General features: G+C 31.8%; 1 protein-coding gene across 1 annotated transcript in view; it reads left to right on the forward strand.

Annotated features, from left to right (window-relative positions):
• The window catches only part of LOC129000703 (muscle, skeletal receptor tyrosine protein kinase-like), an 80877-nt gene that overhangs the window by 53020 nt on the left and 4991 nt on the right, over positions 1 to 22866 (forward strand). Inside the window, exons 3-6 of the mRNA XM_054427664.1 lie at positions 17362 to 17508; positions 18369 to 18604; positions 19105 to 19285; positions 20921 to 21079. Of these exons, the coding sequence (XP_054283639.1) occupies positions 17362 to 17508; positions 18369 to 18604; positions 19105 to 19285; positions 20921 to 21079 (723 nt within the window). The remainder of the gene's footprint in view (positions 1 to 17361; positions 17509 to 18368; positions 18605 to 19104; positions 19286 to 20920; positions 21080 to 22866) is intronic.

Raw genomic sequence — 22866 nt, forward strand, 5'->3', positions numbered from 1 at the left:
AATTTCCATTTTCCTGATTGGATTTACACTAAAAAGCCTCATTAAAAATATCACATTTATTCCTTATTTAAATAGAATTAGTTTAATGAGTACTTAGGTTTGCTGCAACAGGGAGGGTAAAAAGGGTTTTTGTTGTAAAATGTTAATAGTTTAGTAAGAAGTGAATGTATTTTCCAAATTTTATTAAAATATGTTTATAAACAAGCGAACTACAACAGTTGACTTAATAATTTCTACCTTAACGAATTAATAAGAATAACATGAGAATTTTAAATTTACAATTTTTTGGAATTTTCCCCGTAACCATTAGGCGCACAATAACGCTTCAATATACTAAACTGTTTGTTTTTTAAGCTCTACAAAATGGTTTGGAAAGAAATTGTGAAATTTCGTGTTTTTAGGGTCAAAAATGGAAAATACCTATTTTACCCCATAAAACCCCCACAAACCCCCGTGCCCATAGTCCAATCATGCTGGTTCGCAAACTCGTTCGAATAAATGTAAGTTTACACGTTTATACCAAATTTCATCAAAATCGGTTCATTTTTGCTAGAGTTATCGTGACGTTCATATATGTTCATGAATTTGAACGGATGGTGTTTTTGGCCTGTAGGGACCTCTAAACGAAAAAGTAAATCGGTCCCGGGTCCAGGTCTTACCATGAGTTCTACGGTAATAGCTTATTCCCTAAGGGAAATGCGCTGATAAAATGAAGCAGGTTAATGTACTGCAGCGTGTGTCATTGTACCGTATAAATGTAACATATAGAGAATCTGATACAGCGTTAAGTTAGATGTGGAATTTCAATAATGTAAGAATCTGCTTTGAATATATCAATCGATGACTACAATACATAACCGCACTGATCTCTTGCTATATGATCGTTATCCGATGAAATAACCCCCCCCCCCCTTCGGTTAACGAGAACATTTCGTATTTGAATATATGTATTTGTGAAAAACATTTATTTTGTGAACACAAATGATATGGGATATTAGTATTAGACTTCCAGTGTGAACCGCATATCTTCCATCTTCATAAAGTATATATAAATAGTTGTTGAACTTTGTTCAATAAAAAAAAAAAACGTCCCCGAACACGGACAAATCGATTTTTTAATTACATATCGAAGTTTAACCGATAAATATCGTATCCTAAAAACATTGTATGGCCCTAAAACAAAAAAGAGAATTTACAAACAAATAACAATGTCAACCTCAATTTATATTGAGCAGCGATATTCCATCAGGGATAAATTTATGCGATAACAAAACCATCACCCCCACTAAAATGTTATTCTACTAACATATTTACACGCTCCATAGTTTGGACATTTGAAGCTAAGAAGTTAAAAGTAACACTAAGAAGTTAAAGGCGAAAGATCATCTTCATAAAATGGTTACTTATCAGTTTAGACAACACTACTAATTAAAATTAAAACTTTTAATCGTGTTATCAAATATTTATAGACATGGACACGGCCAAATTGTGTAGTAAAAATCACCAATGATACGCTGCATCCAACTAAGTTGGATTTTTTTAAGAGTAGTAAAACTTCAACTTTGCACAAAGATACCAAGTGACTTTTCTAAATCTAAACAGTTTTATTAAAACTGGTCTGCATTTGTTGCATTACTGTATAGAAAAAAAAACAAATTAATACAAATCTGTTTGACTTAGAAATAAACCATTAATGTTGTAGACTACGTAATTCATCAACCTCGGTGATTTTTTAAATATTTTTTTTATGTATGTGTTTTGGTTTGACATAGCTGAATAAATGCTAGTTAATATGCTAGTAAAGAACATATGAACACGTTACAAGAAGTTTTTTTATCAAAGGTTTAACAGATACTGTACTTGGACATTAGTAAGTGGTAAAAATATTGTCTGCCATCACTACGGATCAAAATTTACAAAGAACGAAGTGTTCATATTGAGAAGTTATGTCATAACACACCCATATGAGCTCCAAATATCTTACGGGGTGTGAAGTAAAAAACATGTTGGGGACAATTTGTCAAAAACCTTGGGCAAGGCTAACCAGAGTGGTTGACGAACAGATGTTTTTATCAGCTGATCGTCGTCGGCGATGCGACTAAAGGCACGAGCCCAGCTGATCGACAAAAACTGACAACGTCACTCTTGTCTGCTCCTAATGGGCTAATGAAAATAGAGTGACTCGTTTTTGGAAGAAATTATACACGTAATCTTAGGCTACGATCTGTTCTCGGATAAAGAGGCAGTTGTCAAGATGACCGTTGGGACTAGACAATGATTTGCTGTTAAATGAACATCGAAGAAAGATTTTAAAATATTTTGTGTTATACTAAATCCCCCTTTGATTTAACACAAGTTTTGATTTACTCGGCTGTATAATATTTGCATACACCACGTCACTTGTTTTCCAGTTCACGATTGTGTCTAGATGAATGATTTGGATTTCGTCAGTGGATCTGCATAGTTGCACATAGGTTATGTCGTCCAGTTGTGATCCAAATTCGATGGACTCAGTTCCTTACGTAAAGGAAAAGAGAGATGTTTACCACCAATAAATGGTGTACGAGTCTTAACCCGATTATCATATTCGGATGTCGCGGGAAAAACGTCTAATAGTGATATTGGAGATATATAAAGTTATTTCTAACTGCAAGTTTATGAATGTGTTATTACATTATAAATCAATTTCCAAGCTTTATAATATATTATTTTAATGTTTGTAAAATGTAGAGAAGATTATTTAAATTCCAAAAATATTTCCAGGAAATTATAAGAATATTTTAATATTTAACATGTTTAATTTTCAGTTTGTCAATGTTACTATGAAAAGCTACAAGCAATTCGTGGTAAAAAAATAATTTGTTAAAAACGTTTATGTGGCAGTTTATGGCCTTATTTAAAAGCAAAAGGTTTTGTTGTTTCTTTAAAACACAATAAGAAATATTTGAGGTATCTTTTTTCGTAGAAAATATTAACTGAGATATGAAAATAGCGGCTGCTATAAAAATATTATACAAAAAACAATTTGGAAGTGTAAGCTTGTGTAAACGGGTTTCCTTGTGAAACGAAAATGATGCAAACATCTATCAACAGATTAAATGTCAATTTCATGATGATAGTTTAATATTGTTTTTTTCAGTAAACTTGAAAAAGCCTCAAACAATTTTATCGTGAAATCAGATTAATATAAATTATTTTTACCCATACCTATCTCGTATGTGAGTTCAATACACTCTGACAACACAATACGTTATACATTAGAACTACCTCAGAGTTAATTCCTTATGATAGTGGCAACTCAAAGCTACGTCTCAGACTTAGCAACCACGTTATCTTTGTATTGGTGAATGTTTCAAACACAATATCTGAGTTTTGTTACTCGGAACTGTAGTTATAGAAGTGAGAACCGACGATGGAATCTCTAGAAGTCGTTCAGTTGTTTCTTGGTTGTTTAAAGCTCAACATCAGTTTCAGAGTTCATAATACACCTTGTAACTACGTAGTAGGATAATATTTTGTCTGAATGTATCAAACAAACAAATCAATTGATTTGAGATCATTTTGTAACTGTTCAAAAAGATCCAAACAGGACCAGTTGTTTATTTTATATTGTAATTTGAAACATTTAAATGGTTTTATACATCTATGAATAAGCTGATTTATAAGGAAATTATAAAAATAGCTTTTCTATAGATTCTTTTGCTACAGACATCTTTATAATCACTTTTAACTATGACAAGAAAAAAATATAAAGTTTATTTGAGATCTAGAACAGAAAATCGTTCAAAGAGATGATATCTAGAACAGAAAAACATTCAAAAAACAATCTTGTATGCATACACTAAAAGAATAACGCTTTAGGGATGATATTCTTGTAAAAATAATATTTCCCTTGTGCAATCTTCTCTTATTTAACAAAAGCATGAGTATGATATTGTTAGAACCACTTCAGTTACCTCTTTGAGCTTTCTTCGTCGCGAAGTTTCTTATCTTTTGTGCACGTTATAATCTGAAATCACCTTTTAACAGGAACTAAGTGAGTGGAGTGGTGAAAATATCATTAATAAAATAGTAATAATAACAATAATTAACTAATGAAATATAATTGATAAATAATCAAAGTAATTATTCGTGAGTTGTGTGTGAGTGTTAACAAGAAATTTCTAAAATTGACTTCTGGAGAAGGATGGTAAAAAATATGTAGCTTACCTATAAAATATCTTTACATTTTGTCCATAAGAAAAATAGTGGCCTATACAATGATTTCAAATGTTTCTCTAGTTTTGCCAACCTTAACAAACAGAGTTAAATTGCACTAATTGCAATTAATACCACCGATATTCATTGGAATTGAGTTTAGTTAGGATCAAGATAGTCTAGGTTTATAACGGCATCAATCATCCAGGATAAAGTTTTAATGCCCTTTTTAATGTAATAAATTATGTCAAATTCAATATAATAATTATAATCAAAGTCAATTATTATGACTGAAAAACGACATCGTTGCAATTTAATGGGATAATTTAAATTAATATTGAAAAAATGTATTTTTTGTTTTTTCTATCCACATATATGATTTGCATGTTCAGGAAAAAGAGATTTGCCAAAATAATAATATAGATGTCTAAATTCATACATGTATTGATTTTGTCCTACACTAAGTGGAAAAAATCTATTATTTGTAATAATTCTTTGGGGTTTATAATAATTTGATCTGTTATAAACTAATGACTTAATATTTAACATTAAATAATATCAAACTGTCGATGGATTAAATAGATGGAAAATAAATTACAAACCTTGATCTTTGCCCGGATACAAACCCAGCTTAGTAGAGGGAATGCTAATGACATTCTGCACAAGTTTTACACGACGCGGAAAATGTGAAATATTTATTTTCTGTAGATTCTAACAGGATAAGTGTGGTTGATTGAAAGGATGTTGAATTTGATTTTTTGGAAGACGTTTTACTGAGAAATATTGAACACATAATAGATTGTGCCCTGTTATAAGCGTAGAAATAAATAGAAATGACCAGCTAGGTAAGGTAGGTAGTAATGTTTATAAAATCCCAGTTTACCCAATGATCGAGCACTGATCGAGAAGTAAGAAAACTTCGATTCGATGAACTACGACACACTTTAAGTGAACATCGCGCAACTTGATCCAAGTCTTATCAAAGCATTCGTTATTTATTTAAATTCAAATCTTGTTTTATTTGTCGTCACAACTCCTTCAGTCTGCTTACTCTCGGCAGCGTTTGATTTATTTTCTACGCACGGAAGAAGCTAGGTAGATTTTATTAATAAATTTAGTCTGATAAAAAATACAAGAATATTTAAATATCTGTATTGATTTTTTACTTTTGAAATTGTTTGTTTTTCAATGTCATTATCAAGCTACAAACACTCGTGGGAAGAATAGGTAACATATTACCTTTTCCTGTTAACTTAAACATTCTATGACTTCAGACGAATTAGACGTATCTCCAATTATCTCATTTCTCAGACATTCACTTAAAAACATTGTTGATCGTGCTGCATTAAAAATTGATATTTTTATAAACCAACTATGTGAAACCGGGTTTAGCGTAGCCTATTTTTATAGCTGAAATACAAGATAAGTTGAAGCCCTATTAATATTAAGAAAAACAAGTGAAGTTGTTGATATAGTCTCCAGTAGAATAATTAATAACTTTTGGATTTAGAGATTACAACAACCGTTTAAAAAAACTCACATAGCAAATGAAATTTAAGTCCAGTAAATTATGTGTTGACATTGAAAAACAACGGGCAAAACCCTGATGGGATGCTTGTCTAAACTTGAATAAACTATAGAAAGATAACTCCAAGAAACAGCAAACAATTGTTGTCCGTCTATCTGTAGTTCTGCATCCATACAACATTATGTTTGAATTAAATTATTAAATTAGTTCATAAAGGGGATAAAATATTTATTAAGCTGTATTTTTGTTACTAACGAATTATATACTACATATATTGATAGAATCATAGGATTGAATTATTTAGAAGAAATATAGACGACCAAATACCTAAGGAAATATCCATTCAGTTAAATATTTGTTGTACAAATATCTAAGCTTTTATCGGAAATTCATGGAAAGACATGCAAATATTTAATCGGCTGCAGCATTGCAACTAAAGCATTGTTAAACATTTATGCTATACATTTTTCACAGAGTTTGGAAACAAAAATGTAATATCTTATCATTATATAGTTATATCAATACCTCCCAATTGCCAAAGTCCTCGAATGTTGTTGCTTCATTGTTGTATCTCGGTTGTTGACTTCCATAATCATCTGGAGTAAATAAATATGCTGATAACCGAGAGTTATCTCGCTTCATTGAAACTATTTTGACAGGAGTGACTAAACAACAAAAATCAATTAGCGAATAGGAAATTTAAACAATAAAACTCATTTTTACGAGGGCTTAAGTAATCGTGGCGTTATGTTTCTTGTGGTAAAAATTGTATCACTGAACTTACTGCGCTTGCGGTAGGAGATTCAATTAACACAAATTTTATAACACAACGAAGAGTACACGTCAGCTACAGAGCTGCAAATCGTGTCATTCTGTTCTGTTCAATAAATTATGCATTTACTGTAGGTGGTGATGAGCGTCGTTGTGGCGTAAAAATAGTTTTAAAATATAAAATGCATGTTTTTGATATCGGTTTGGTGAAAATCGCGTCCCATCGTTGTCCGTGTAAAGCATAATGGAATCTCCAAGGTATGCCCAGGTCTGCCAATAGGTCCCCGTCTTCTAAAAATGACATGCAAACAAAAGGCTTGCTTTAATTATTATTTCATTACACTGCAATCAGTTTAAGCTAGACCTCTAAGACCTGAGTTAGACTTTCTAATTTTATTGCTTCTTTACAACGATTTCTTAGTTTAATTACGTTAAATGTTTTTCAACCAGGTTTCAAAAACTGCGAGAGGAATTGTGATTAAATTACCTTTAATGTAAATATACCTACATCTGCAATATATTGTAATTTTTTCATGTATAGAAGCGTTCTAGACTGTACAGGTCATATGTTAATATTTAATTATGTTTCATAACTTGAAATCCATCTTTGATCATAAATTATGCTAAACCCCTTACTCTGTATAGCAATAGTATTAATGTAAATTTTCAAAGTGAAAATAAAATATCAAATTTGTTGTCCACAACCAATACCTTATGACGTTTAACAATCCAATCGTAATATTAAAATTAGTGTTTTGAAGGCAATAATTCATAAATCTAAAAAAAATCATATGTATAGGCTGCCATGCAAATAGGTAGGAAAAATTGAGGTATGGGAAAAATAAAATGAAAATAAGGAACAATATTTTTTCCACTAACGATTCGTTCTTGGGATATAGTCCAAGCAAACTAAACAAACTTACATAGGGATCGTTAAAAAAATTGCTAGAAAACGTTTTATGGTTTTATTTTGTAGAGTTGGGTTTGCAGAATGACATAATAAAAGTTGCCAAAAATCGGTGCACCAGAAAACCACTAAAATCAGAATTTAGTTTATTTATCACCCAATAAATACAGGCGGTGGTCCCAAGTCAATATCTCGAAAAATGTGCATAACAAATGCATGTGAAATATGTTTTTTTTTAGTTTGTCCAATGTTGGAAAAACCGCCATTTTAAGTTCTGATTTTAGTGGTTTTTTGTGCACCGATTTTTGGCAACTTTTAGTATGTCATTCTGCAAACCCAACTCTACAAAATAAAACCATAAAACGTTTTCTTGCAATTTTTTTTAGGTCATATCCTATATTTCTCCGACTAATATTCGCCAATATGTTTTTCGTGTTTTCAATTTATACTTTTAAGGAAGTTGAAGATCTTTATGCAATTTGGCAAAGCATTTTATAAAGTCATGTGCTATTGGAGAAAAAATAATCATTGAATATATTCTTTGGTTTACAAATTACGGCCATTTTAATTTTAATAACATAAATTACAAAAAAGTAGATTTTATGAGAAAATTTGAAACTATTTTTTTTAATTGCATTTTCCTATCAAACCACTCTAAGTTCAAAGAAATTTAATAACAAACAACTGAGAAATCACACCTTTTAACCTCAGAATGAGGTGAGCATTGTCTACTTGGCCTTATTTTGAGTGGCCTGTACAACTAAAAACTGACATTTTATATTGAATTAATTCAGTAATTTAAACTTTACTTGATGTAATGGTATTACACACAAAGACATTACTTCAAAAACCACTTTTTGGGTTTTGGGGACCCAAACCAGATATTTCCACTCGAAATTCAAACTCGAATGTATAGAACTTTCTTAAGTAGGAATAACCAATACTCTCTCCATACACTATGTATTGTATAATCGGAGAAAGTAAAAATCAGTTAAATTCACTACAACAATCGGCTTTAAAATATAAAACAGGCTTTCGAGTTTTGGAATTATTTAAATCTGTCCTAGGTCCAAAATGATATCTTAAAACGTAAGTAGAATTTACAATTTACATTATGTCATTTGGGTTATTTAGAATGTAAACCTGGAAAAAGTCCTACTGCAAACGAAACCTGAATTTTTATTCGGAGAACGGATTACATGGAATGTTTTATGCATATTTCAGATTTGAGAGAAACATTTACTGTTTGCTGGACTAGAATGCGATTTTGTTGTAAAACGTAAAAATTGTGCTTACACGATATTTAATCCATCCAAAGCACCGTGCAGATGGTTTTTTAAAAGCTAACTACATAGTTTGTATGTATTTACTGTATTTTACTCGGATAAAAGTAATCACGTAAGTTCATAATCCAGAGTAGAAAGCAAATAACAAAAGTATTGTTAAATTTACAATTGTTACGTTTAATAAAATAATACATGGGCTTAAAATGTGATATCCAATTTGTTTAAACTGGTTAATGGCACTTTATCAAGTAAAATTGAAAACTTGTCCCTGGTATGAGCGGTTTTAATTTACTACACAATACTGCTCTTGCAACCACTTGGAATTGTTTAGAGGCTTTTACCACAAACAATAGGAACCAAGTGTATTTCCTTTTACTGTACTTTTGTAAAGTTCGAAGTCCTTATTTAAGAAACTTATTTCCCCTTTACTTTACAGGAAATATTGTTTGTAAAATACTTTTACGCTACTTTTGAATGAATCAATTTTTTTTGTATTGCCACATGCAGTCAAAACACAACGGTTTGAAGTTTTTTTAATACATTATTTTGAGGGCAGTCCCCTCATACTTAAGTTAACTCTGCCTATTTATACAATAAATATTGAAATTTTATGTTCTGCTCCACTGACAATGCCAATGCATGTGTCCATAATAAATAAATTATTTGATTTGATTAACTTAATTACAGGAATTCCCGTATCAAAATTTATAAACATTTCGATAGTTGTAGACGATAATGTCTTTTTATACCCTTTGGACTATAATTTTACAAAATCGAAGGAAAAACTGATTTACCAAATGTATTTTGGAGAACTCAATTTGCTAGAGACAAAACGACTTATTGGCTGTGACACAGGTTAATAACTTCCCTCCCTTGGGCAGAGATAGGTAATTAAACTTACAGACACTGACATGCGATTACTGGACCGATTACTGGCTAGTTGTAACTTTAATAAGGTCGAGTATATTGGATAATATAGAAAGATTTACGCTATGATTTCATTTTGTAAAGTCACATAGGGGAAACAATTTGGAATATAATAAATATCTACATTAATAGAATCAGAATGTACCATTGTTTTTGTATATGGGAGCCATACCACATGCATGAGCTATTTGTAGAAGAATCTATATTCAAATGGAATATGAATAAGTTATGAATCGCTCACCCTATGTGGTATGTTACAATTTTATTTTCTCACCAGTTTTCGATATTCTAGTTTATGTGAAACGACAGTGATGCCAGAGTTACAGTAAGTTGTCTTTTTATTATGTATAGGTGAAAATGTGGGTTCATTCGACATAGAAATAATTGACAGCAACCTACTGTCGGTTTATTTCATCTACCTATATTTTGATTCTATAACCGGATACTTAAACATGGATATTGAATGTCTATTACCATCAAAGGGTTATTAAACACACGTCAGAAATGTAAAGTAATTAAGGAAAAGTTCGATAATTTAAGGGAATTTTCCATATAAAGAACAAGCTATTACCATTAGTAAGTCTGGTCGTAAGATATAGACCGGGGACCGCTTTACTTGTTTGTTTGTTTGTTTCGATAGCACCAGAGTCCCATCCGTAGTCATCATCCGTTCAAATTCAAAGGTTTTGTTAGCGCGATAACTCGAGTAAAAATCATCCGATTTTGATGAAATTTAGTAAAATCGTATAAACCTACGGTTACTTGAGCACGAAAGAGCATGGCCGGACTATAGGAACGGGGTTTTAAGGGGGGTTTAATTTAAAACATAACATTTTCAAATTTATTTCAAATCCCCTTTGTTGAGCTTAAAACCCCCGAATAATTTTGTATATTGAACCTTTATTGCCTGTCTAATTGTTGCGAAGAGAATTCCAAAATATTTATATATGTACATATCCAATGTTATTCTTTTGGAGAATAATCAAACTGTTGTAGTTTGCTTCTGTATGGACACAATTTGATCATATTTGGCAAATTTGTTTTATTTCATACTAAGCTATTAACAATTTAGCAAAAGCAGCAAACCTAAGTAGGCTACTCCTAAACATAATGTTATTTTACTAAGTCGGGAATAGGTCTGACAGTATAAAGGAAATATTTGAGTGAAAAGAGCAAATGAGCAAATGGAAAATCGCTTAGTCTGCAGGGTTGCTGTGGCAGGTATTACATATAATTATTAACAGTTTTTTAGGTACGTAATTCCATTCAATAAAGCTACTGTATCAAAACACGCCAATAGACATGTGCTGACTTATGACCTTAAATCTAAATGTACATTGGTCCCGGTTCTATGTCTTACAACATTACTAGAATTACATCTAACACCAGGAAAAATATCAGAACCATTAATAATATATTTAATTATCTTAATGTAATGTCACAATATGTTATACTGGATTATGGACTTCACGCACTTAATTTTTCAATAAATACGTAAACCAGTTATACATTAGGTTATCGCAATAACTACTTACTCATAATGCAGTCACGTTAAAAGAAATAAAAATGGTACACCGATTATATAAATACGAATACAACTAATTATTATATATTCCATGGCAAAATTCAGAATGAATAATTTAAAGTGATTTAATTACTACTGTGTGATCAGTTGGTACCGGTACAGTAGATACTGTGCCACAGGACACAGAGGCACGTTTAAGTATACATAGCCATTAGGTATACATACCCAGCCGCAGCCTATTGTACTACATACCCATCACGCACACCAGTATACCTCAGACATCCTGCCAACATGTTTTGCATGATAAACATAACTCATTATTGCATAGCCTATCCATCCATTCAATATCCATTCAAAATTTCCCAATTTCTCTGTAGACCTTTTTAAAGAGCTTAAAAAAAATATTTAGTATATCAAAGTGTTTTTGTACAGCTATTGGTTACGGAGAAAATTAAAAAAAAAATTAATTCCCATATTGCATGAAAAACAATTCAAAGAAATTCCCATATAATTCTTATGGAGAATGTTGTAGTTGGCTTGCATATGGATATATTTTGATCAAACTTGGCAGATTTATTTATTTTATACTAAGCTATTAATATTTTATTAAAAAACACACTTTATTAGTTTCCCTGTATCAGTAAACCTAGGTATTTGTTAAAGATAAATTTTAATTTAATAGATTAATTGAAAATCAATCCAGGCAAATTGAAATTCGCTTAGTCGGCAGGTTTGCTGCAGCGGGGGTTTTAATCTTCTCCAGTTGAACTTTTTAAACAGATTTGTCGCTAACAAATGCATTGTTTTGCCAATTACGTAACTGAAATAATTGACATAACTAATTCCGAGGAAGACAAATTAGTCCTGAGCACATTTCCTGCCTAGTAAACAATTATATTGCATTAGCATTAGTGACGTTGGATCAAATGATTTCTGTGCCAAATAAACATCTAATTTTACAAGCTTATTTATTTAACTTTAATTTATTTAACTTTATTTATTTAACGGTAAACACCATTTTGCATTGTACATCTCAATTTTTTTACAGGTGGCCAAAGGTGGAAAAAGAAAACGTAAAAATAACATGCGTGTGACCATTAAAGCTATCTACCTACACTGAGAATAATGGAAACAAATTTAAGAAAAATTAATAAACATTGTATCACAAGTGGCAATAAATAAATAGTAACACATGCAGAAACAATAATAACAATACATGTAAACGAAGTAGAATCTAACAATAAGCAAACCCAATTTTTGAAAAAAATATACATATTATGGATGCAAAAGCAACAAATATACAAAAAAGAACAATGTGCAAGAGGTACGATAAACTCTGAATATTTTAAAAATTTAACAAGAGCAACAACAAGATAACCATAAAATATTATTAAACATGACAAAGCAATATCACAGAAGTGAGAAGTGAGGGGAGTCGACGGCCCCAACACTAAGTCATCGCCACACTCCTTACAAAAAGCTAAATGTTGCCTACAACTGGAAAACTACTGGTTTAATTTACATATTTCAATTCATATAAAATTCATTGTAATTGGTTATGTAGTGACGTCATACTCCTAGACAAACCTAATTCAGCATATAAAATAATTTTAATATTTTTCATACTATTGGAATTTGAGTTGATGGATTTGGCATTTAGCTTAGTCCAGAGTGACTATTACTGCAGTGTATTTTATTACTTGTGGATTTGAAAGTTTCACAGATAAAGTTATTATATAATTGGTTTTATTTATTTATTTACGGAAAACTCCATTTTACATGTTCACACAATGATGGCAAAACTTTACAATTCAGGATTAATACATCTCATAGATGAAGAAAGAACAGAAAAAAATGACTTATATAAAAATATATCAATATCACAATCAAAAACAATATAACAATCAACAAGGGAACAACAAGTTTTGTAATTACATAACAATAATAGAATCAAAAACAAGTAACTTCGTTATAGTGGCCATTATACCACTATAAATTAATAAATTTTAAGGCTGAATATTTAACTATGGAAGAAACCCCTATCGAATAAAAAATATACTGTATACAATAAACAATGCACTGTAACCTAGATTCCAGAATTGTATAAACTAAAGGGACCAAAGTGTAACTAGTGTGAGCCTAGGTCATTCAACACAATATAGTTAATTTTCCACTTCAACTCACATCAGAAAATTAGACTACCTAAACAAATGAGCGGTATAAATCCTAACTGAAATAAATGAAGGAGAACTTCACCACACTTCTATTGCAAAACTTTACTCTTTTTCAAACCTCAACAATTAAACTAACTATTACTAGACTTTGGTTGGGGTTTCAGATTTTCATGTCAGTTGAAACAGTTGAGATTAAATTGCAAATTTAATTCACCCATATATTGCAAAATTATTTCACATCGCAGAATCTCACTGAATCCTCTTTTCAATAGGCCGGAAACAAATTGTGCCGAGACAAACGGCGACTGATTCATGAATGGCAGTTAACCAATACTGGATGTTTTTTTTAAAGTAACGTCGATTGTCGTATTTACACCAGAAATTGGTGTAGGATTTGTTTACAAAGTTCTCTAAACTTTGGTCGGCTTAGTTACCGGTTTTGTCTTTGACGGGTAGAACTAATATTCCATTTCCATGTAAAAAATGTATAACGTTTTAAAGTATAAGTGAAATACATAGATATCCTTCTTTATTGAGACTCATGGCCCTGTCTTACATTTCCAATTCAAATACAGAGTGCGCTAATTTCCAAATTCTGTCAAATACGAAATATTTTAACCAACTCGAACTGATACGATTACTTATTGTAGGCATAATAGCTGCTTTCATGTCAAACCAACTATCATAATCACAATAGCAAAGAATGAGATAGCAAAAAAAAAAATTGTAAATTGTTGTACCATACACTCTGTGAGTGGCTCATTAATTTAACTATTTTCTTTTCCTACCACTGCATGGAAATTATCATCTGTCCAAATCTGTAAACAGTACACAAAATAGCTCATTTACGCTCTAGAGCGGGAATGTATCATTCTCGCTCGCTAATCCAGCACTGATTTCGCAGTTGTCGCCAACCACAGCCGTGGATCAATTATGTTCAAAAACAACATAACCTAAAAAACTAATAACTGAAATGACATTTTATATAGTCTACAACTAAAAAGTTAATCGGTGTGTTGATAAGTTAGTTATGGTATTGGAAAAAATCTTAAGTCTATGACAAGAACAATCATTACCGCGCTAGCAATCAGCTAAGCAAACGGTAAGAACTGTATAGTAAGCAGTAGAGAACTGTAGTCATCTAGTGGCAATGACGTACTTGCACTCTTAATACACAAATAGCTAATTCAAATTTAAAATGTCCACAGCTAGTTCATATATTGATGAGATATCACTTCATTACCTATCCAAAAGTTGTACACACATCATTTTTTGACGGTCGATGAAAGTTCCATTGAGGAACGTTCCGATAGTGGTGCGTGGAAATAAAGGGCATCAAACGCGAAACGGCGCGGACTCTTATGAAAACTATAATGTGTAAACAGTGTTTACAACTACATGTTTATAAAAACTAATAATAGTTGTTAAATTAATATTTAAACACAAATAACTTTATTAAACGCCGTCAGAGAGCATCTCTGTCCAGGTGGAAGCACATGTGGACCTCCCGTTGTTTCTGTGTTTGTTTTGGTAAGGAGAAGGGTTTGAACCGCTCCCGTCCCTATTGTTTCAAAGAAACACTCAAATGAAACCCACACATCACCCACTCTCATCTTCAGTGTTTTTTACATCTTCATCTTTCCTTTAGAACAATAGTAACTGAATTATCACGTTAAGATGGTAACCAGTCATTGTTATGTTGTCAGGTTATGTTAGATGGAGATTTAAGTAGGGTTTTTACGTCAAGTAAATCAATAAAACCGGCGACGGCAGCCATTACGTATTATCATAGATAAAACATACTCCCTTAGGTATTATGTTATGTTCGTTAGTTTAGTAACAGGAAGCTCATAGTTTAAACAACCAATTGTGATCGAGAAATCAGCGCTAATACTGGAGAGCGAATCTGATAAATGTTTTCTGCTTAATCGTGAGGCGAAGAAAAATAATTGTTAGTTTAATTTTGGGTTTATTTAATTAAAGATTAGTTTACACTCGACTGGTCTCTTTGATATGTCTTGAGAATTCTCTTTGTACTGAAACCTACTTCAACCATGGCGGATGTACAAAGAATTCATGTTTTGCAAAAGTTATTTTACTGTAAAAAAAGTCTAAAAACACAGCCATGGTTGAAAATGTACAAATAAATAAATATATCTTTATTGTTTTACAGATTACATAGCATAAGCTACAAAAACAGGTGACATTGTCAATATAATCATACCGGTATATCATAATAAGTACCTAAAATACTAAAAATAAACAATGATTCTTAGAAATAATTATTTGGGTTATTTTATAAAACATAATATTTAGGCTACTAATTTAAAAAATTTCCATCATTCAAAAATTCGTAAATACTGTAATATATTTTGTTATATACTTGTTATATTGTTAATATACTTTTAAAAGAAGTTTTGTTTATTAAATCTTTATATTTTGGTTGCAGTTTATTAACAAATTTCTTTCCCATATATTTTGGTGTTTTTTCTATTAATTTTAATCGGTGAATCGGAAACTGAAAATTCTTTTTGAAGGGGTGTTATATTGATGGTCAAAATTCTCCGCACATAAGTTTTCAAAATTTGACTGTACCATTAATAAGGATTTAAAAATAATTAAACTTGGTACAGTCATTATATCAAGTTCTTTAAAAATTTGTCTACATGAATGTTTTCGTTTAGCAAATGTCATAATTCTTAAGTATTTTTTTTTTTTTTTTACTTTAAAAATCTTTTCTATTTTTGATGAGAATCCCCAAAATTTAATCCCATAATGCAGTATTGAATTAAAATAGGCATAATATATCATTAAACGTGTTTTCATATCAAAAATATTTCTCAAACAAAGCATTTGTACATTGTAAAGGATCAAAATACAATTTTAAAAACTCACGATTGAGTGTAGTCAACGAATGGTTAAGATTGTTAATGTTATGAAGTTTTATTTTGTATGTTTTTGTTTTACGCTATTTGGCATTTTTAATGTTTTTTTTGTAAGGAAACAGTCCAACCCTGGGCATGTTAACTAACGGAGAGTCGCCCAAACTTCTGTGTTATTATATTTATACAGGGTGTTCAAAAAAAGGTAGGACACAATTTACTAGGGTAGTGATTCCTTGAGTTAAAATAAAGAAAAGATTAAGAATAAAACTTTTTCACATTTGGATTGTTTCTACCGATCTTTATGAAACTTGATGCAACTGAAACTGAAACTTGAACTATGCATGTTACGGTAGACGAGATCCATGTTAGTTAAAAATGTTAACTCGATTCAATTTAAAATATCAAAATGGCGGCCATATAAACATTTCCTATCAAACAACACAAGTTAAAAAGATCTAATGAAAATTACTGAAATAAGACGATTTTTAGTTCACAATGTGGCAAACCTGACTAGCTCAGCCTTATTCCACGTCATATTACAAATAAAAATCGTGATGGTTCAGTTATTTTTTATTTTATCTTAGTGTTGCTTTATAGGAAATGAATTTAACTTAAAAAAGTGTTCTTAAAAATTTTTTTTTCAAAAAATTAGCCTTTTTTAATAATTCAAATTGAAAAAAAATAAAATGGCTGCCATTTAAAAATTTAAAATTGAATCAAGGTAACACGTTTATCTGATATGGATCTATTCTAGATTAACATACATACCAAGTTTCATCAAGATCGGTAGAGAGAATCCAAAGAAAAAATATTTATGTAAACATTCTCTTTATTTTCACCCACGGAATCAGTACAACAACTATTTCCCCACCTTTTTTTAACACACTTTCCAATTGAGAAGGGAACGCATGAGTGAAGGAAGATTGCAGAATGAAGTAAGACGTGTTATGAAGCTTTGTTACCTATGTAAACCTTGCAATTGTAAACCTTGTATGTTGTACCTTGCTCCAACCACTAGCTACCCAGACATTTCATTTTTATACTGTTGTTTTGTTTTTTTTTTTGCAGAGGGATATACATGACTTGTTTGGAAATGAAGCAGCTTGTATGCCTGTGGGCTCTAGTAGGTTTCAAGTTAATAATGTTATCATGGTGTTTCAGGAGGAATACATGATGGGGAGTGCTCGCCTGGCTTGTGTGGAAATGAAGCAGCTTGTATGCCTGTGGGCTCTAGTAGGTTCAAATGCATCTGCCCACATGACTCATCTCCTCCTACACATGACCTGCGCTGCCCCAACAGACTGACTGGTAAGTGAAGAAAGCTTGCGGAACTTTAAACAGCACATGAACAATGATTGGTGGGCTCAGTTTCATAGCTTGAAATATCAGGTCAAAATGATGATGTATTGATACAATTAATAGATTAGTTTAATATTGATCGCGCTTTACATCGTGATATGCTATAATAGGAATTTCTTATCAGATACAGCATCACTTTTAAACATAGGAAATTGTTTCCCTATAATTGATTTAGGTGTGTGAATTTGTGTAGAATAGTATAGTTTTTTCGAAGCAGCAAAACCCCAAAAAGTGTGCAGTTTTTATTGTTTTGCGACCAATCAATATTTCAGTTCTAAACACCTATATCACATCAGATCATTGATAGCATTGAGCAGAGCCTCGAGTAAAAATATTACCACAGCAAAATGTCATTGACTTTCATGGCGAAGGTACAACACCTTAAGTGAAAATTTGAATTGATGGTTCTATGGTTGTTACATCTTAATAAAACCGACTCTTAAACAAACGTCTCATTTTTTTATACAGATTAATGGTATAGAGCCACGTTTGGGCATTTACACCAGAGTTTGCAACTAGTTGATTAAGCCATACCTTAACAAGCAGTGTCGTCAATCATTTTGTTGCTAACATTGATGTAAGCCTGGCTTTAAAAATCTCTTGGGGCCAAACTTAAAATTAATTCACAGCATCAAAATATCTTAGTAAATAGCTTTTGTCCATCTAAGCAGGAGGTTGTCTTTTCATGGCATTACACCGATCATTCAGCAACAACAATATAAAAATACATTGAATTCAGAAAGGAATTATGATAAAAATAAATTTATAATAAAATTAAATGCTATTTAATTTATTTATATTTTTCACAGTGCCACTAACACCTCGGCCAATCCACAACATCATCCCACCCCTGGGCTTGAACTCTACGTCCAACACCACACTGACGAACGGCCTCTCCAATACAGTAGAGGCAGGCGTGTTGTTGGCGAGTGTAGCTGCGTCGTGCTTCTTACTAGCAGTATTCACTGCGGTTTGCTGCTGGAAGGGCCGCCAACTGTCACAATGCTGTGCAATGTCCAATAAATGTAGCAAGCAACAACAATCTGTAAGTATTTTACTTTTTGGTGAATTTCTGATATAGGGAATAAGCTATACCGTAGACATGGGCCCGGAATCGATTTACATTTTTCTTTTGATGTCCCCAGCATAACACTACGACGGTATTTACGACTCACAAAAACCACTTAAATCTATGATGAACTATAGGAAAATTATGTAAACATTGCAATCTGCTCCACACTAACACAGAGAAGAGTAACGAAAAGTAGTTTCAGTTTGCACCACCAATGCTTTCGGCATCCGATGGTACTTAATATAACTCGCACATAACTGGCTTCTTAATCACTTATTAACTTGTTGACTGACTAGTAAATATATAGTGTATGTACATAGTGTGGTATATTATAATCGAAACCTCTACTTTCGCCACAGATTAAATAAGAGTCCTTAATCTGTGCTTTTGCATAGGACAAGATTTTACCTGTACTACAGCCTTTTACCTCAGCGATTTCAGTTTTCTATAATACAATCAAATTCTGATTTCAGGCAATGCCATTGAACCTGAGCAAAGGGCTGTTAGCGTCTGAGCATTACACTCCTAACCCACAATACACCCCTTGTTCACTGGGGGATGTTTCTCCAAACCTCTCTGTCCCTACCTTACCAAGGGACTCTCTCACCTTCTATCAGGAGATTGGCGAAGGATGCTTTGGAAAAGTGTACAAAGGTTTGTCATTATATCATCTTATGCTAGAAGTAGTTATACTATGAATACAAGATAGAATTGATGTGTCCAGCTCAATATTCCACTTTCATTAAACAGAAAGACTTTAAATTAATTCAGAGAAAAAAACAATAAGTTATTCCCAATTTATTGAGTTGAAGTCCAATGAATAATACTTTTCCAAACTTTGTTCAAAGAACTTTCAAACTTCATAGACAGCATTAGTGCTGCTTCATGTGGCTCTGTTCGGATACCGTACTTTTTGCTATTATGAATCCAAAACCAGGGTGTGGTAGGAAAAGCAATAACATAGAGAATATTTTCTTTTATATTTAGACAAATATTGTAATTCCTCCATAAAATTTACTGTTATTGATTTATAAAAAATACCCCCGCCGCAGCAAACCTGCAGACTAAGCGAATTTCCATTTGACTGATTGGATTTACACTGAAATGTCTACTTAAAAATATAACATTTATTCTCTATTTAAATAGAATTAGTTTAACTAGTACTTAGGTTTGCTGCATCAGGGAGGGTAAAACTGTTTTTTTTGTAAAACATTAATAGTTAGTAAGAAATAAAAACATTTTCCAAATTTGATCAAAATATGTTCATAAACAAGCAAACTACAACAATTTACTTATTCTCCATAACAATAACATGGGAATTTTAAATTTACAATTTTTTGGCATTTTCTCCGTAACCATTAGGCGCATAATAACGCTTCAATATACTAAATTATTTGTTTTTTTAAGCTCTACAAAATGGTTTGGAAAGAAATTGCTAAATTTTATGTTTTTTGGGTCAAAAATGGGAAAAACCTATTTTTACCCCATAAAACCCCCCGTAAACCCCTGTTCCCATGGTCCGATCATGCTGGATCGCGAACTCGTTCGAATAAACGTAGGTTTACACGTTTGTACCAAATTTCATCAAAATTGGATCATTTTTGCTCGAGTTATCGTGCTAACGGACACATATATATATATATATATATATATATATATAAATATATAAATATATAAATATATAAATATATATATATATATGAATTTGAACGGATGGTGTTTTTGGCCTCTAGGGACCTCAAAATGAAAAAAAAAATCGGTCCCGCGTCCAGGTCTTACCATGAGTACTACGGTAATAGCTTATTCCCTATATGGGAAATTCGCTAAAAGAACCGAATTATTCTGTAATATTATTTAAAGAATACAAACAGTATAAAATTATAATCAATCATAGGTACTTAGTTCTCTCACTTTTAGCTGAACTATTGTGTTAACTAATTAAAAAACATGGGTGTCGAGTTACGAAAGCCATGAAAGAGAGCGATGGCAATACTTCTCGGATGGAAGTGTTTTAAGTGCTCGTATTTTAATCTGAAGGTTGATGCTTCAATTCTGAGAGGAATTAGTTTTGGACTTAGAATTCACAAGTCATTAAGCAATCAATAATGCTAACAAGCAAGCGGTTGATGTTAGATAGTAAGAAGACCTCGATTGCACAATTATTGCTTTACAAAGATTATAAAATTTAATAAAATTTCTGGCCGGTTTTATAAATTAGATGGGATTAGAAGACAACAGAATGTGTATAAGGTGGAGAAATGTGTAATCATAGATGATGTTATTTCATAGGAGAATGGCGTAGTGAGGGACTGGTGGAAACTGTCGCTATCAAGGTTCTGAAAGAGTCAGCCACCAGGGAAGCAGAAGAAGACTTTATGAGAGAGGTGGAGATTATGAGTGCTTTCAAACATCCCAACATTCTCACACTCATAGGCGTGGCGCTCAGAGGTAGGCAAACTCTTGGGTATTCAAGCACCTAATCTGTGCTCATGGTGGATTCAACATCTGCAAGAGCAACATTCATTTGCAAATGGAAATGTGAAGACTTGGAAAAGTTCAGTTGTATCCAAGCACTTAATGTTTGTTGGTTTTCAATTAATTATAATTCATTTAACAATTTAGAGTTCTAATGATTTTGAATTATTATTAGAATTATAAGTAGGTACTTGGAAACAAATTTACTGTGAATTAATACATAATTAAAAAAAATTACAGTTAACCCTCCGTGTCCATAGTTTAGGCCTTAATGTCCGCCTATTTTTGGCGCATTTGCAAGGTTTTATTAAAACGGATCTGAGAAGCTTAAAACAATGTTAATTCTACTGTTCTATATACCATTTTGTTTGGAAAATCATGGGCTTCAATATTATACATAAAACATAAGGAACTTTTGTTTCCTTATGTTCATTAATTTAAATATGAAGGTGGTGTTGTGACCCATCATTTTGAACTACTTTTTTATACTGGACTCAATGCTGCAATCCGTTTTTGGTTATCAAGCTTTCTTGATGAAATATTAAAATACTCTTATTTAAAATTTCAATATTTCAAAATCCAAAGATGCAAATGAAAAACGGATTGCGCCATTGAGTTCAGCATAAAAAAGTAACTCAAAATGATGGGTCACAACACCACCTTCATATTTAAATTAATTGATCACATTTCAAAATGGCGGATCCAAGATGGCGGCTGAAAAAACTACATCCGTCATAACCAAGTGAAAATATGAAAAAATGAATGGTGGTGTATACTTATCTTTATCTAGCACTATTTTGAGATTATGGTCTTAGTTTGTAAATGCACAATGTTAAAATGCGCTAAAAATAAAGTTATAAAAGTCCTCATAACTTTAGAACGAATCAAGATTTTTAAAAACTAATTGCGGCATTGTAATCAGCATAAAATTCTAGTTTGAAATAATGGGTCACAACCCTACCTTTACATTTGAAAAAAAAATTTTGTATCCAATATGGCGGATCCAAGATGGCGGCCAAAAATGTATACCCAGTCAAAATGAAGTACTTACTACTAAACAATGATCTGACGTGGTCCGGAGATGATATCTTAAGAAATGTAGAAAAAAGTAGGGGGGGAACTCATTTAAAATTCACCCTGTATAAATCAATAATTATCAAAGTTAGGGAGGCAGTCCCATGACTCTTCCTAACATCACATCTGGTAGCAAAAGAATAATAAATCGCCATTGAGGAGTAATGATAAGTTGGTTAAATAATACAATCTATAAAGAAAGTACTTTGCAATACAAACTTTAAAAATGTTTTGAAACAAAAAGTTCTTAAGTGAAATAATAGTCAATGGTGAAATAGTATATTACGTAACTAGTCCTGAAAATAAGTGTTTACCGGACGTGTGTTTTCATTCCATTGATTACCATAAAAGTCCGGTATACACATTTTGGACAAGTTACGTACGATAGTTTACGCCATACCGTACTACTAAATTCGTAAAAATGCATATATATTACCACCGACTAAAGGACTAACAATCACTAGTCATAACCTCTAGAGAGGTTATGTTTTTGTTTATAAACACTCATTGCCACCCAAATACAGTATAATCAGCTGATTGGTGTCCGGTAAAACTCATTACAGTACAGTAGTACGCAATGAAACCCCATTTGATTAAGCTGGCGGCAAACAGCTGTTTTCTGGACTAAATCCTTGCATGGGAAGTTCGTCAAAATAGTGTAGCGTAATAGTATATATTTCACTACA

This window comes from Macrosteles quadrilineatus, unplaced genomic scaffold (genome assembly GCF_028750875.1).
Source record: "Macrosteles quadrilineatus isolate MER2022 unplaced genomic scaffold, UCM_ALF_1.0 Scaffold_8__2_contigs__length_117827958, whole genome shotgun sequence".
In the NCBI taxonomy this organism is placed as follows: Eukaryota; Metazoa; Arthropoda; class Insecta; order Hemiptera; family Cicadellidae; genus Macrosteles; species Macrosteles quadrilineatus.